Below are 15,592 nucleotides of genomic sequence, written 5' to 3'. Positions count from 1 at the left end.
AACCACTGATATAATTACCACCCCCACTCGTAAATGACCAAGTAGGAATCCTATTTGAGGAAAAATATACCCTACCATCAATGGCCTTTGATTTGGTCTAATGCCGCTAAATCATCCTCCTGCATTACACATAAGGAAAACCAGTATAAAGTCCTCATGTTCTGGTACCATACCCCAGACATGCTCGATCACTTTTCCCTCAAGTACCTAACGACTGTGTAAAACCGCGATTGGGCCCCTCCTGCATATAATCTGGGAATGCTGTTTACTTAAAGGGGTACTCCGGTGGAAAACTTTTTTTTTTTTAAGTCAACTGGTGCCAAAAAGTTAAACAGATTTGTAAATTACTTTAATTAAAAAATCTTAATCCTTCCAGTACTTATTAGCTGCTGAATACTACAGAGGAAATTCTTTTCTTTTTGGAACACAGAGCTCTCAGCTGAATCACGAGCACAGTGCTCTCTGCTGACAGCTCTGTCCATTTTAAGAACTGTCCAGAGTAGGAGAAAATCCCCATAGCAAACATATGCTGCTCTGGACAGTTCCTAAAATGGACAGAGATGTCAGCAGAGAGCAATGTGCTTGTGATGTCAGCAGAAAGCATTGTGTTCCAAAAAGAAAAGAATTTCCTCTGTAGTATTCAGCAGCTAATAAGTGCTGGAAGGATTAAGATTTTTTAATAGAAGTGCCACAAAGTTTACAAATCTGTTTAACTTTGTGGCACCAGTAGATTTAAAAAAAAAAGTTTTCCACCGGAGTACCCCTTTAAACAATTTTGGTTAGGTGTGCGACCTTTCATCCATAATTTCATCCATTTCTTCTTTCCACTAGATCCTTCTACGTACCTGCTCAATCTTCCCGCTATTTGTCTTAACAAACCCCAAACTAACCTATACCTCCATTTATTGACCGCCGCTAAATGTATTATTGCCCAATGGTGGCAGCGCACTGAAACTCCTCCCCTTTCAGCACTGACAGATAAAATTAGAGAGGTGAAACACATGGAGTGCTTTTCAGCTATCACAGACGACACCTTACCTCAATTTCAAATAATTTGACGCCCCTGGGATATACAACTTTACAACAGTCTGAGTTATATTACTCGATAACCCACATACCGGACCATGCGGGCCTATATATTACATATTATATTACATATATTCATTTTATTCATGTTAATCCTGTGTCTTCTTTTTGAAGTCTGTTTATGTAAAATATCAATTCTCTGAAGGATAGAATTTTATTTGTGACCTCTCCTCAGGAATCTACCCTCTCACCCTTTAAGAATATTGATCTTAGAGAGAAAAACCACAAACAAAACAAAAATAATTATTAAATATGTTTTCTTTATTATATGTGAGAATTCTCTCAAAAAATCTGGCAGACTTTGACACACACTGCTCTCAGCGGTTTTGGATATATGTTTCTGTTACTTTATATTCACTTGTACATTGTTTTTCTTATTTTTTTCTTTCTTCATGCTGTACTTGTTTGAAAAATGAAAAATTTTCTCCAAAATTAACAATTATGAAAAATAAAAAAAAAGAAGTGTCAGTCAAGAATGCATCAAATGAGGTAGTGCCCCTTTCTACAGTCAGATCTATCAGCCTCAGGCGAACAAAATACAACAATGCAGAAAATGTGAGGGTCCAATCCCATATTGGGCCGTTAATTCAGGTAGGGTATAATAGCGGGGTTCAGTGGGATGTTAAAGGTGTCTCATCAGAAGTATCCCTGCTGCTCTCCAATCCCAATATAAAGGACTTTGATGCCCCAAGGGAAACTCCGGGTGAGACCACAATGGCATGTCCTTGCTAATGAGGAATGGCAATTTCATGGCCTCCCTGCAAGCCTTCCATGCAGCAATAGTGTTTTTTAAAAGTGGTCTACCCTTAATGAGTCTCGGTAAGGCTGAGAATCTAGTGTGCAATAAGGCTGGTAAAGACCAAGGCCTCATCATCCCAGCCTCAAGTTCAAAGTTAGAGTAAACAATAGAGCCCTTTACCCAATCCACCCCATGGCGCAATAATCAGGCTAGGTTATAATGTCTAATATTTGGGAAGTTAATACCCCCACCTGATCACCAGGTAGCATCAGCTTTTTTAAAGCTATTCTTGGTCGATTATTAACCCATATGAATTTGGAGAACTCAGAACATAACAATGTGACATCTTTATGTTTAAGTAATAAAGGGATAGTCTGCTTCGGGTATAGTAATTTGGAAAACCCCATCATTTTCAGGAGATGGCACCGGGCTAGGAAAGGAAGAGGAAGGGATTGCCAACATCTTAAATCAGAAATACATTTCTTAAATAAAGGGGGATAGTTCAACGCATAGATAGATGCAGGAGAGTAACGTGCATGAATACCCAAATGTGGGTTAGGAGAAGGGCGAAAAAATCCCTTAATATCTAAAAGAGTACGTTTAGAGGGTTCACTTTGAACCCTGAAACCTTCCCAAAATCGGTAAGGATCTCAAACACCCCCCCGCAAGTCTCTCTCAGGATGAGAAAAAAACAATAAAATATCATCCGCAAATAGAGCGGACTTTCATGGGTGCCTACCTTTATACCCGTAAAAGAGGAAGTAGTGGCCAGGACCCTCAACAGAGGTTCTAAAACCAAGTTAAATAGCAAAGGGGATAAAGGGCACCCCTGACGAGTGCCTAGCTGGGCCGAAAATGGTTCAGAAAGAAACCCTGGGAGGTGTACCCTAGCTAAAGGGGTCAAATACAATGAGCACACATAAGTTAAAAAGCCCCATCAAAGCCCATACAATTGCGGTCACTCCATAACCAATCCTAACTCACGTTATAAAAAGCCTTTTGATCAATGGATAAGATAGCTGGAGAGGAATGAGCCTCAGGATGAAGGTGGACAGTGTCCAATACAGCTATGACTTTACGCTGATTGGAAATTGTTTTTTTGTGGGACAATCATTTGTATTTTTCAAATTTCACTAAAACATACGATTGCTTGATCACTTTTTTAATGCTTTGGTATACTTAGTTGCATTGTTGATTTTAAAGTGAACCCACAACAAAGAATTGCCTATGTTACTCGGTACCTAATCCTGACCATGTACATCTATTTTTTATGCCTCTTTATTACCTATATTAATTATAAAAATCCCTCTTTTCATTATGGACAAGCCTGATTCTGCTGCAGGACTAGTTAGTGTCCCAGTAGGTATGGGGACCCCTAGTGGCGGGATTGCTGTTTTCTATATTTAACATTTTTGAAACAACCATATAACAAAAGGTCTTTAATTTTCATATTTAACAACATATAAAAAGTTTTTGGTATCTGACAGGGCCCATTTAAGTTAATGTTTGTATAATAACCCAAAACTGCATTGGAACCGCCCAGTTTAGAAGCAAATCCCCATAGCAAACCTCTTCTAAACTGGGCGGTTCCCGAGACACGTGTCATCAGAGAGCACATAGACAGAAAAGAACAACCTTAACTTCAGAAGCTCATAAGTACTGAAAGGATTAAGAATTTTTAATAGAAGTAATATAAAAATCTGTTTAACTTTCTGGAGCCAGTTGATATATATATATATATATATATATATATATATATATATATATATATAAAGTTTTTTCCAGGATAACCCCTTTAATTTGAGACATTAAAAGTTGAGTTTTACTTGAATAGTGGATGGTAAATTTAGGATTCAGTGGTCACCCTAGTGACCCATTGTAAATATTGTAAAAGAGAATTGAGACCCCCCCCCAAAAAAAGGCCTTTACAAGACCCCCTTCATTGTTCTGTATGACACCCTCTCCATACATCATAAAACATTTCCATGCATATGTTTCCTATCTGAAAGATTGTCTCAGACAACATAGGCAGACATCACATATATAATCCACATTGTTTGAGAACACAACAGATGATACTAGGGAAATACATTCCCAGTAAATCATTGTGTACAGTAGTGTTTCCCAACCTGGGAGCCTCCAGCTGTTGCAAAACTACAACTCCCAGCATGCCCGGACAGCCGTTGGCTGTCCGGGCATGCTGGGAATTGTAGTTTTGCAACAGCTGGAGGCTCCCTGGTTGGGAAACACTAGTGTACAGTGTGTAAGACGGAGAGCATTTCCATAGCATGCAGAGATGTTGTGTACCTGGTGGGGCAGAGCGGTATGCAGTATCCTTTGCACATCTGTTGGCTCCAGCTTCACAGCTGCTTTGTCGGTGAATAAATAGCATGGAATATCACAAAGCCGCCAAGCAGATCAACATATCAACTTTATGCATCCAAGACCCAAGAACAGTTCCTGTGTTGTTCTCTTCCACAGCAATGTATAATTCAAGTCGTATGATTCGGTTTGCTTTATATTTGGAGCATTATGAATTCCATTTCTTCCAGTCTTCTATGTAAGAAGACCTCTGGGAGTATTGCATTTCTACAGATTTTTCTGATCTGTTGACTGAGCATGTTAACAATTTTACTGTACTAGTTTTGCAATCCAAATAATATGTTCCATATTTTCTCTTCCAAATGTTCAAAACAGTTTTTCAGAGAAGTCTGCTCTGGTAAGCAGTCCAAATTCTGCTGTGAAAAATGTTTTATTCAAGCAGGAAGACATTTAACACCGTATAGCATTTCTGACACCAAGTGGTGATCGTGCGGAACAGCGAGCAACATTGCGGAGTCATATCAATGTAAAAGAGAATTGCAATAAATGTAGCTTAGAAAGCATCACCAGTTTTCCTTATTTGCAACGAATCTAAATTGTTGTTATTATAATTTACAAAGACCACTAAAAATAAAAAATAAAAATATTAATAAAAAATATATAAATATACAGTGGGGCAAAAAAGTTTTTTAGTCAGCCACCAATTGTGCAAGTTCTCCCACTTAAAAAGATGAGAGAGGCCTGTAATCTTCATCATATATATACCATATAATGAGAAAAAAAATCCATAAAATCACATTGTCTGATTTTTAAAGAATTAATTTGCAAATTACGGTAAAATAAGAAAATAAGTATTTGGTCACCTACAAACAAGCAAGATTTCCGGCTCTCACAGACCTGTAACTTCTTCTTTACGAGTCTCCTCTGTCCCCCACTTGTTACCTGTATCAATGGCACCTGTTTGAACTTGTTATCAGTTTAAAAGACACCTGTCTACAACCTCAAACAGTCACACTCCAAACTCCACTATGGCCAAGACCAAAGAGCTGTCGAAGGACACCAGAAAAAAATTGTAGACCTGCACCAGGCTGGGAAGACTGAATTTGCAATAGGCAAGCAGCTTGGTGTGAAGAAATCAACTGTGGGAGCAATTACTAGAAATTGGAATACATACAAGAACACTCATAATCTCTCTCGATCTGGGGCTCCACGCAAGATCTCCACACCACACCCCCTGTTGTCAAAATGATCAAAAGAACGGTGAGCAAAAATCCAAGAACCACACGTGGGGACCTAGTGAATGACCTGCAGAGAGCTGGGACCAAAGTAACAAAGGCTAACATCAGTAACACACTACACCGCCAGGGACTCAAATTATGCAGTGCCGGACATGTCCCTCTGCTTAAGCCAGTTCATGTTTGTGCCCATCTTAAGTTTGCTAGAGAGCATTTGTATGATCCAGAAGAGGATTGGGAGAATGTCATATGGTCAGATGAAACCAAAGTAGAATTTTTTGGTAAAAACTCAACTCGTCGTGTTTGGAGGAGAAAGAATGCTGAGTTGCATCCAAAGAACACCATACCTACTGTGAAACATGGGGGGGGGAACACTATGCTTTGGGTCTGTTTTTCTGCTAAGGGGCCAGGAAAACTGATTCGTGTATAGGAAAGAATGAATGGGGCCATGTATCATGAGATTTTGAGTGAAAACCTCATTCTATCAGCAAGGGCATTGAAGATGAAATGTGGCTGGATCTTTCAGCATGACAATAATCCCCAACACACCGTCCGGGGAACGAAGGAGTGGCTTTGTAAGAAGCAATTCAAGGTCCTGGAGTGGCCTATCCAGTCTCCAGATCTCAACCCCATAGAAAACCTTTGCAGGGAGTTGAAAGTCTGTGTTGCCCAGCGACAGCCCCAAAACATCACTGCTCTAGAGGAGATCTGCATGGAGGAATGGGCCAAAATACCAACAACAGTGTGTGAAAACCTTTGACCTCTGTCATTGTCAACAAAGGGTATATATAACAAAGTATTGAGATGAACTTTTGTTATTCACCAAATACTTATTTTCCACCATAATTTGCAAATTGATTCTTTAACCCTTAAGGACCAGGGGTTTTTCAGTTTTTGCACTTTCATTTCTTCCTCCTTACCTTTAAAAAAATCATAACTCTTTCAATTTTGCACCTATAAATCCATATGATGGCTTATTTTTTGTGCCACCAATTGTTCTTTGTAATGACATCAGTCATTTTACCCCAAAATGTATGGCGAAATGTAAAAAAAAATCATTGCGAGACAAAATTGAAAAAAAAAATAAAAAAGTCATTTTGTAACTTTTAGGGGCTTCTGTTTCTACACTGTAAATTTTTCGGTAAAAATGACACCTTCACTTTATTCTGTAGGTCCATACGATTAAAATGATACCCTACTTATATAGGTTTGATTTTGTCCTACTTCTGAAAAAAATCATAACTACATGCAGGAAAATTTATAAGTTTAAAATTGTCATCTTCTGACCCCTATAACTTTTTTATTTTTCCACGTATGGGGCAGTATGAGGGCTCATTTCTTTGCGCCATGATCTGAAGGTTATAGCGGTATCATTTTTGTATTGATCGGACTTTTTGATCGCTTTATATTCATTTTTTCATAAATAAAAAGTGACCAAAAATACGCTATTTTGGACTTTGGAATTTTTTTATATTTTAATTAACAATATATTTTTATAATTCGGAAATTTCAGCACGCGGCAATACGACATATGTTTATTTTTAATTTTAATTAAAACGTTTTTTTTTTTAATGGGAAAAGGGGGTGATTCAAGCTTTTATTAGGGAAGGGGGTTAAATGATCTTTATTCACTTTTTTTTTTCACTTTTTTTTTGCAATGTTATAGCTCCCATAGGCACCTATAACTCTGCACACACTGATCTTTTACATTGATCAATGGTTTCTCATAGGAAATGATTCTGCCGCTTGACTGCTCATGCCTGGATCTGAGGCACTGAGCAGTCATTCGGCGATCGGACACAAGGAGGCAGGTAAGGGACCCTTCTGCTGTGTCACAGCTGTTCGGGATGCAGCAATTTCGCTGCAGACATCCCGAACAGCCCCCTGAGCTAACCGGCAATGATTTACTTTCCCTTTAGACACGGCGTTCAACCTCCGCGATCTCCCTGCAGCAGCCCACATTCTATGCGTAGCTGCGTCTGAAGTTTTGGAAACCTTCGGGCTTCCGAGACGGGGACGTGACATCACACCACGCCCCCTCCATTCATGTCTATGGGAGGGGGCATTGCGGCCGCTATGCCCCCTCCCATAGAAATGAATGGAGGGGGCGTGGCATGGCGTGACGTCGCGTTCCCGTCTCGGAAGCCCGGCGGTTTCCGAAACTCCAGACGCAACTATGCATAGAATGCGGGCTGCTGCAGGGAGATCGCGGGGGGTCCCAGCGGCGGGCCCCCTGCGATCAGACATCTTATCCCCTATCCTTTAGATAGGGGATAAGATGTTTTTTGCCCATAATACCCCTTTATGGTTAGGAAGACTTTGAAAAAAAAATATTTTTCTTTATTTTGGGAGCTGTTACTTGATTTACATAAAATAATGTTCATTCTACATTTAATACCCAATAATGACAAAGTAAAAATAAATTTTTTGAAATCTTTGCTAATGTATTTATTGCATTGACATAAGTACTCAGACCCTTTGCTCAGAACTTAGTTGAAGCCCTTTTGGCTCTTTACAGCAGGGCTCGAGTCCTGCATTGGAATGGCATTCCAGTATGTTTTCCACAGCAAGCACGCAATTTCCATACCTCACAACTATCTCCACATGTCTCACATTTACAGTAACTGTAAATGTGTCCAAATGATGTCCTTAAAATTAAATTCAGTGTTTGTTGTAAGTTTTACAGAGCGAACAGCCACTTGCTCTGGCTCACCCTATCAATCACTCTTGTGGCCGACTTATCAATCACTTTTTTGTTCGAATTATCACAGCCACAAGAGCCACAAGCCAAAAGAGTTTGAGCATCTCTTCCTCTGTGCTCTGGCACAGATGAGTTACCTCACCAGAGCTGGCAGGGGAAGGTGAGTATTTTTATTTTTTAAATCATGAGCAGGGGACAACTATCAACATAAGGTCTACATACAGGGGGCAAGTATATAGGGGGTCTACGTACATGGGTCAACTATCTACAGGGGATAACTATCTACAGGGGACAACTACCTACAGGGGAAAACTACCTACAGGGGGATACTACTTTCAGTGGCTAATACCTACAGGAAGCAACTATGAGGGCAACTACAATCATGGCCATAAATGTTGGCACCCCTGAAATTTTTCGCGAAAATGAAGTATTTCTCAAAGAAAAGGATTGCAGTAACACATGTTTTGCTATACACATGTTTATTCCCTTTGTGTGTATTGGAACTAAACCAAAAAAAGGGAGGAAAAAAAAAGCTAATTGGACATAATGTTACACCATACTCTAGAAATGGGCCGGACAGAATTATTGGCAGCCTTTCAAAATTTTGGCTAAATAAGATTGTTTCAAGCATGTGATACTCCTTTAAACTCACATGGGGCAAGTAACAGGTGTGGGGCAATATAAAAATCACACTTGAAAGCAGATAAAAAGAAGAGAAGTTCACTTACTCTTTGCAGTCTTTGCATGGACAACAGGAAGAGGAGACGAGAACTGTCTGAGGACTTGAGAACTAAAATTGTGGAAAAATATCAACAATCTCAGGGTTACAAGTCCATCTCCAGAGATCTAGATTTGCCTTTGTCCACAGTGCGCAACATTATCAAGAAGTTTGTAACCCATGACACTGTAGCTAATCTCCCTGGGCGAGGACTGAAGAGAAAAATTGATGAAAGGACGCAGGATAGTCCGGATAGTCCGGATGGTGGATAAGCAGCCCCAAACAAGTTCCAAAGATATTCTAGCTGTCCTGCAGGCTCAGGGAGCATCAGTGTCAGCACAAACTATCCGTCAACATTTAAATGAAATGAAACTGTCACGATTCGGCTTACGGGTTGTGGATCCGCTGTGTCAGCGAGGGATTGGCGTGGACCGTGCTAGTGGACCGGTTCTAAGAGGCTACTGGTTTTCACCAGAGCCCGCCGCAAAGCGGGATGGTCTTGCTGCGGCAGTAGCAACCAGGTCGTATCCACTAGCAACGGCTCAACCTCGCTGACTGCTGAGAAGGCGTGGGACAGAAGGACTAGGCAGAGGCAAGGTCAGACGTAGCAGAAGGTCGGGGGCAGGCGGCAAGGTTCGTAGTCAGGATGGATAGCAGAAGTTCAGGTACACAGGCTTTGGACACACTAAACGCTTTCACTGGCACAAGGCAACAAGATCCGGCAAGGGAGTGCAAGGGAGGAGATCAGATATAGCCAGGGAGCAGATGGAAGCCAATTAAGCTAATTGGGCCAGGCACCAATCATTGGTGCACTGGCCCTTTAAGTCTCAGAGAGCTGGCGCGCGCGCGCCCTAGAGAGCGGAGCCGCGCGCGCCAGCACAAGACAGCAGGGGACCGGGACGGGTAAGTGACCTGGGATGCGATTCGCGAGCGGGCGTGTCCCGCTGTGCGAATCGCATCCCCGACGGCCATGACAGTGCAGCGCTCCCGGTCAGCGGGACTGACCGGGGCGCTGCAGGGAGAAAGACGCCGTGAGCGCTCCGGGGAGGAGCGGGGACCCGGAGCGCTAGGTGTAACAGTACCCCCCCCCCTTAGGTCTCCCCTTTTTTTTGTCCGGTAACTGCCTCCCCTGGGATGAGGACACCGGGAAAGAATGGAGGGTTTCCTCAACGGCAGGCAGTACAGCAGGAGTTGGAATGGGGAGGGAGGGCAGAGGGTGAAGCTTGGCACGGGGCAGGGTGACACAAGGACGGGAGCCATGAGGAGGCACAGAGGCTTGCCTGACGGGACTGGGAGGGGGGGGAGAGGCACTTCCTATGGCAGGCAGAGTCCCAGTTCTTGATCTCCCCGGTGGTCCAATCAAGGGTGGGGGAATGAAGCCGGAGCCATGGCAGACCGAGGAGGACCTCAGAGGTACAGTTGGGTAGGACGAAGAGCTCAATCACTTCGCGATGGGGTCCGATACACATCAGGAGGGGTTCTGTGCGGTAACGCACAGTGCAATCCAGTCTGGCTCCATTGACCGCGGAAATGTAGAGAGGCTTGACGAGACGGGTCACCGGGATGCGGAATTTATTCACAAAAGACTCCAAAATAAAATTCCCGGAGGCACCAGAGTCCAAGCAGGCCAGGGCTGAGAGGGAGGAGTTGGCTGAAGGAGAAATCCGCACGGGCACCGTGAGACGTGGAGAAGCAGACTTAGAACCAAGAGACGCCACACCCACGTGAGCTGGGTGCGTGCGTGCGTTTCCCAGACGTGGAGGACGGATAGGGCAATCCACCAAGAAGTGCTCGGTACTGGCACAGTACAGACAGAGATTTTCTTCCCTACGGCGATTCCTCTCTTCCTGGGTCAGGCGAGACCGATCCACTTGCATGACCTCCTCGGCGTGAGGCCCAGGCGTAGACTGCAAAGGATGCTGTGGGAGAGGTGCCCAGAGATCTAAGTCTTTTTCCTGGCGGAGCTCTTGGTGTCGCTCAGAAAAACGCATGTCAATGCGGGTAGCCAAATGGATGAGTTCTTGGAGGTTGGCAGGAATCTCTCGTGCGGCCAGCACATCCTTGATGCGACTGGATAGGCCTTTTTTAAAGGTCGCGCAGAGAGCCTCGTTATTCCATGATAACTCGGAAGCAAGAGTACGAAATTGGATGGCGTACTCGCCCACTGAAGAATTACCCTGGACCAGGTTCAACAGGGCAGTCTCGGCAGAAGAAGCTCGGGCTGGCTCCTCGAAGACACTCCGGACTTCAGCGAAGAAGGCCTGGACTGTGGCTGTGGCAGGATCATTGCGGTCCCAGAGCGGTGTGGCCCAAGACAAGGCCTTTCCTGAAAGAAGGCTTACTACGAACGCCACCTTAGACCGTTCTGTAGGAAACAAGTCCGACAACATCTCCATATGCAGGGAACACTGAGACAAAAATCCACGGCAGAGTTTAGAGTCCCCATCAAATTTGTCCGGCAGGGACAAGCGGAGGCTAGGAGCGGCCACTCGCTGCGGAGGAGGTGCAGGAGCTGGCGGAGGAGATGGTTGCTGCTGTAGCAGAGGCAGAAGTTGCTGTAACATGGCGGTCAACTGCGACAGCTGCTGTCCTTGTTGGGCAATTTGCTGCGATTGCTGAGCGACCACCGTGGTCAGGTCAGCGAGACTTGGCAGCGGCACCTCAGCGGGATCCATGGCCGGATCTACTGTCACGATTCGGCTTACGGGTTGTGGATCCGCTGTGTCAGCGAGGGATTGGCGTGGACCGTGCTAGTGGACCGGTTCTAAGAGGCTACTGGTTTTCACCAGAGCCCGCCGCAAAGCGGGATGGTCTTGCTGCGGCAGTAGCAACCAGGTCGTATCCACTAGCAACGGCTCAACCTCGCTGACTGCTGAGAAGGCGTGGGACAGAAGGACTAGGCAGAGGCAAGGTCAGACATAGCAGAAGGTCGGGGGCAGGCGGCAAGGTTCGTAGTCAGGATGGATAGCAGAAGTTCAGGTACACAGGCTTTGGACACACTAAACGCTTTCACTGGCACAAGGCAACAAGATCCGGCAAGGGAGTGCAAGGGAGGAGAACAGATATAGCCAGGGAGCAGATGGAAGCCAATTAAGCTAATTGGGCCAGGCACCAATCATTGGTGCACTGGCCCTTTAAGTCTCAGAGAGCTGGCGCGCGCGCGCCCTAGAGAGCGGAGCCGCGCGCGCCAGCACAAGACTGCAGGGGACCGGGACGGGTAAGTGACCTGGGATGCGATTCGCGAGAGGGCGCGTCCCGCTGTGCGAATCGCATCCCCGACGGCCATGACAGTGCAGCGCTCCCGGTCAGCGGGACTGACCGGGGCGCTGCAGGGAGAAAGACGCCGTGAGCGCTCCGGGGAGGAGCGGGGACCCGGAGCGCTAGGCGTAACAGAAACGCTATGGCATGAGACCCAGGAGGACCCCACTGCTGACACAGAGACATAAAAAAAGCAAGACTACATTTTGCCAAAATGAACTTAAGTAAGCCAAAATCCTTCTGGGAATACATCTTGTGGACAGATGAGACGACGATAGAGCTTTTGGTAAAGCACATCCTTCTACTGTTTACCGAAAATGGAATGAGGCCTACAAAGAAAAGAACACAGTACCTACAGTGAAATATGATGAAGGTTCAATGGTGTTTTGGGGTTGTTTTGCTGCCTCTGGCACTGGGTGCCTTCAAGGTGTGCAAGGAATAATGAAATCTGAGGATTACCAATGGATTTTGGGTCGCACTGTATAGCCCAGTGTCAGAAAGCTGGGTTTGCGTTCGAGATCATGAATCTGCCAGCAAGGCAATGACCCCAAACATATGTCAAAAAGCACCCAGAAATGGATGGCAACATAGCACTGGAGAGTTCTGAAGTGGCCAGCAATGAGTCCAGATCTAAATCTCATTGAACACCTGTGGAGAGATCATAAAATTGCTGTTGGGAAAAGGCGCCTTCCAATAAGAGAGACCTGGAGAAGTTTGTAAAGGAAGAGTGGTCCAACATTCCGGCTGAGAGGTGTGAGAAGCTTATTTATGGTTATAGGAAGCGACTTATTCTAGTTATTTTTTTCCAAAGGATGTGCAACCAAATATTAAGTTAAGGGTGACAATAATTTAGTCCAGCCCATTTTTGGAGTTTGGTGTGACATTATGTCCAATTTGCTTTTTTTTCATCCCTTTTTTGGTTTAGTTCCAATACACACAAAGGGAATAAACATGTTTATAGCAAAACATGTGTTACTGCAATTCTTTTCTGTGAGAAATACTTCATTTTCTAGAAAAATTTCAGGGGTGCCAACATTTTCGGCGATGACTGTATCTACAGGAGACTTCTAAGTACACTGGGTAGCTACCTATAGAGGACCTACCTCCAGAGACAAACTATCTTCAAGGGACCCACCTACAGGGGGAAACTATCCACAAGGAAAACCACCTATAGGGAGCAGCTATCTACTGGGGACCTAGGTACAGGTGGCAACTTTCTATGGAGGGGCACCTATGTAATGGGGGAATCTACCTGAGGGAATCTTTATAACTACTTGAGCAACCTAACTTACTAATGGGGAGACCTACCTACTTTTCCCAAACCCACTTATCTAACCACTCTACTGTGTGGGACACCACCAGTTATTATTGTTTGGACCACTATAGGTGCTAGAAATGTGCAGAGCTGGGCTGAATTAAGAAGAAAAAGGAAATACTCTGATCAAAAAAAAACATCACCTGTGAGTGACCAGATGTAACTGGACTGCAATCACTTAATATCTGTAGTGGTAAGTTATGCATTATGTAGGGGCATTATTGAATAAACCTGCACTTAAATCACTTATATGGTCTGTCATCATAATGATAGTGGTGGTTTTCAGTCTGTCAGGTCCTTCTAAACTCAGATGGCAAGCTATCAATATTATTGCTGTTAAAGAGGTATTTCCGTAATGTCCCAGTACAAGACATGGTCCTACACTACACTTAGGCCCTGTCAGGTTGAGTACCTCAGTGACCTGGGGGCTCTATTGCAGTGTCTCCCCTGCTGCTATTGTAGTTTTATTTGTTGTATTGTATGTATAGTCAGTATATCTATGTATAGTTAGTACAAATGATCTTTGGAGGACTCCAGTAATGACATCTAACGGACCTGTGAAATGTTACATGTTATGTTCTCACATGATGTTACCCAAAGAGCACCAGCTTAACCTATGACCCGCAGCTTGACCAATGGGCTTTAGTCCAGCCCCCCACTATATAAAGTGGCGGCCAGTACAATTCTGTCTCTTATCTCTATTCTCTGCTAGTGACCAACATCTGGAAGGCCTCAAATTTACAGTCATCCCAGTAAGTCAAAAGTCTATGTCTGCTGTCACTACCCAAAGTCAAGTCCAGTCTAAAATCAAGCTTCAAGATAATTATCTAAAGTCTATTACCAGTCTAATTGGTCCCAGCAAGCTGCAAGGTCTTTCTGTGTTGCTGGCCATCTCTCTGGGAATCTAGCCTAGCTGTGAAAATAATGCCATCTATATGAACTCAGTAAAGCCTCCGTTAAACCATAACTGGTTGTGGACTCTCCTTTCACTACCTAGCCATTGGAATAGTGGAGATACCGTTCGTGTGGTTCCGGTACCCAAAAACCACTCTGGCGTCACGAACATTAGGGGTTAACAACACCTTGCCACCAGGGTTAATACCATCTTGCTCCTCCACCTACACGGCTACACCCCGTGGCCCCGCCATACACCGTGGGTCACCACATTTCCACAATTCAAAATTATGCTGTATCCCCAGGATAGGGGATAACTAGGTGATCGGTGGGGTCTTTCTGCTGGGAAACCTAACTGACCACCAGAACAGATGTGAAATGTAGCTTAAAATAAAGGGGCTTGACACAGCTGGACGAAGCAATGGGAAAAGAAAGAAGAGCAGGTTCTATATGGGCGCACACAGCTTCGGTAAAGATCAACCGCTGATATCGTAAGGAAAATAAAAAAGGTGGAATTTTATTGTTAAAACATTGACAACGCATTTCAAGAGTCTCTGCTCTCTTTTTCAAGTCATATGATAGATGTGACTTGAAAAAGAGAGCATTCCACCTTTTTATTTTCCTTACGGTGTCCACGACTGATCTTTACCAAAGTGGTGTGTGCCCATGTAAAACCTTTTCTTTTTTTTCCCGTTGCTCTGTCCAGCGGTGTCAAGCTACTTACCAAGCCTTCCCAGTATGGTAGGATCGAAGTCCGGGCAGCCACGCAATTGTTTTAATTGATTACATATGCAAAGGTGTTGAGCTCTTAGCCCTGGCGCTAGCGGTTGGTCCCAGCAGTTAGACCAATGGTTGGTACATTTTATGCAACACAGTGAGAACTCTGTACCAGCAAAACAGGATTTTGTCATTTTAGTGTCCTGTCAAGAAAATTACAGATTGGGAGGGATGGGGAGCCGACATGCTAAGAAGCAGAACTTCCAATGAGGAAATGGATTCTGACAGAAGACTGAACATTTTCAATCGTCCAGTGGAGAGAATACCCATCCGTCAATTGGAAAGCGCTTATGTCTGCAGCAGATTGCGCCAAATCCAGATCATTTTTGATCCATGATTCCTAGCGGTTGTTATGTAGTGTTAACATACCCTAAGAGGTTGGCCATTATACCTTGTTTATGTATGGCACTGCATGAATAAGTGTGTTTATGTATGTACAGAGCAGTATTTTTCAAACCAGTGCTCCTTCAGCTGTTGCAAAACTACAACTCCCAGCATGCCCGGACAGCCAAAGGCAGCTGGAGGCACACTGGTTGGGAAACACCGG

General features: G+C 44.1%; 1 protein-coding gene across 6 annotated transcripts in view; it reads right to left on the bottom strand.

Moving 5' to 3' along the window:
• PHACTR1 (phosphatase and actin regulator 1) overlaps positions 1-15,592 on the bottom strand; it is a 401,179-nt gene that overhangs the window by 242,500 nt on the left and 143,087 nt on the right. The window contains exon 1 of one of the 6 annotated variants that reach the window (XM_056521187.1): positions 4,133-4,443. The exons of the other annotated variants lie outside the window; for them this stretch is intronic. Coding sequence (XP_056377162.1) covers positions 4,133-4,217 — 85 coding nt within the window. The 5' untranslated portion in view covers positions 4,218-4,443. Of the gene's footprint in view, positions 1-4,132; positions 4,444-15,592 lie in introns of those variants that run through there. 6 annotated transcript variants of the gene reach the window in all.

Source organism: Hyla sarda, chromosome 5 (genome assembly GCF_029499605.1).
Source record: "Hyla sarda isolate aHylSar1 chromosome 5, aHylSar1.hap1, whole genome shotgun sequence".
Classification (NCBI taxonomy): Eukaryota; Metazoa; Chordata; class Amphibia; order Anura; family Hylidae; genus Hyla; species Hyla sarda.
The sequence above is the reverse complement of the archived record's forward strand: the minus strand, read 5'-3'. Positions and strand labels throughout refer to the sequence as shown.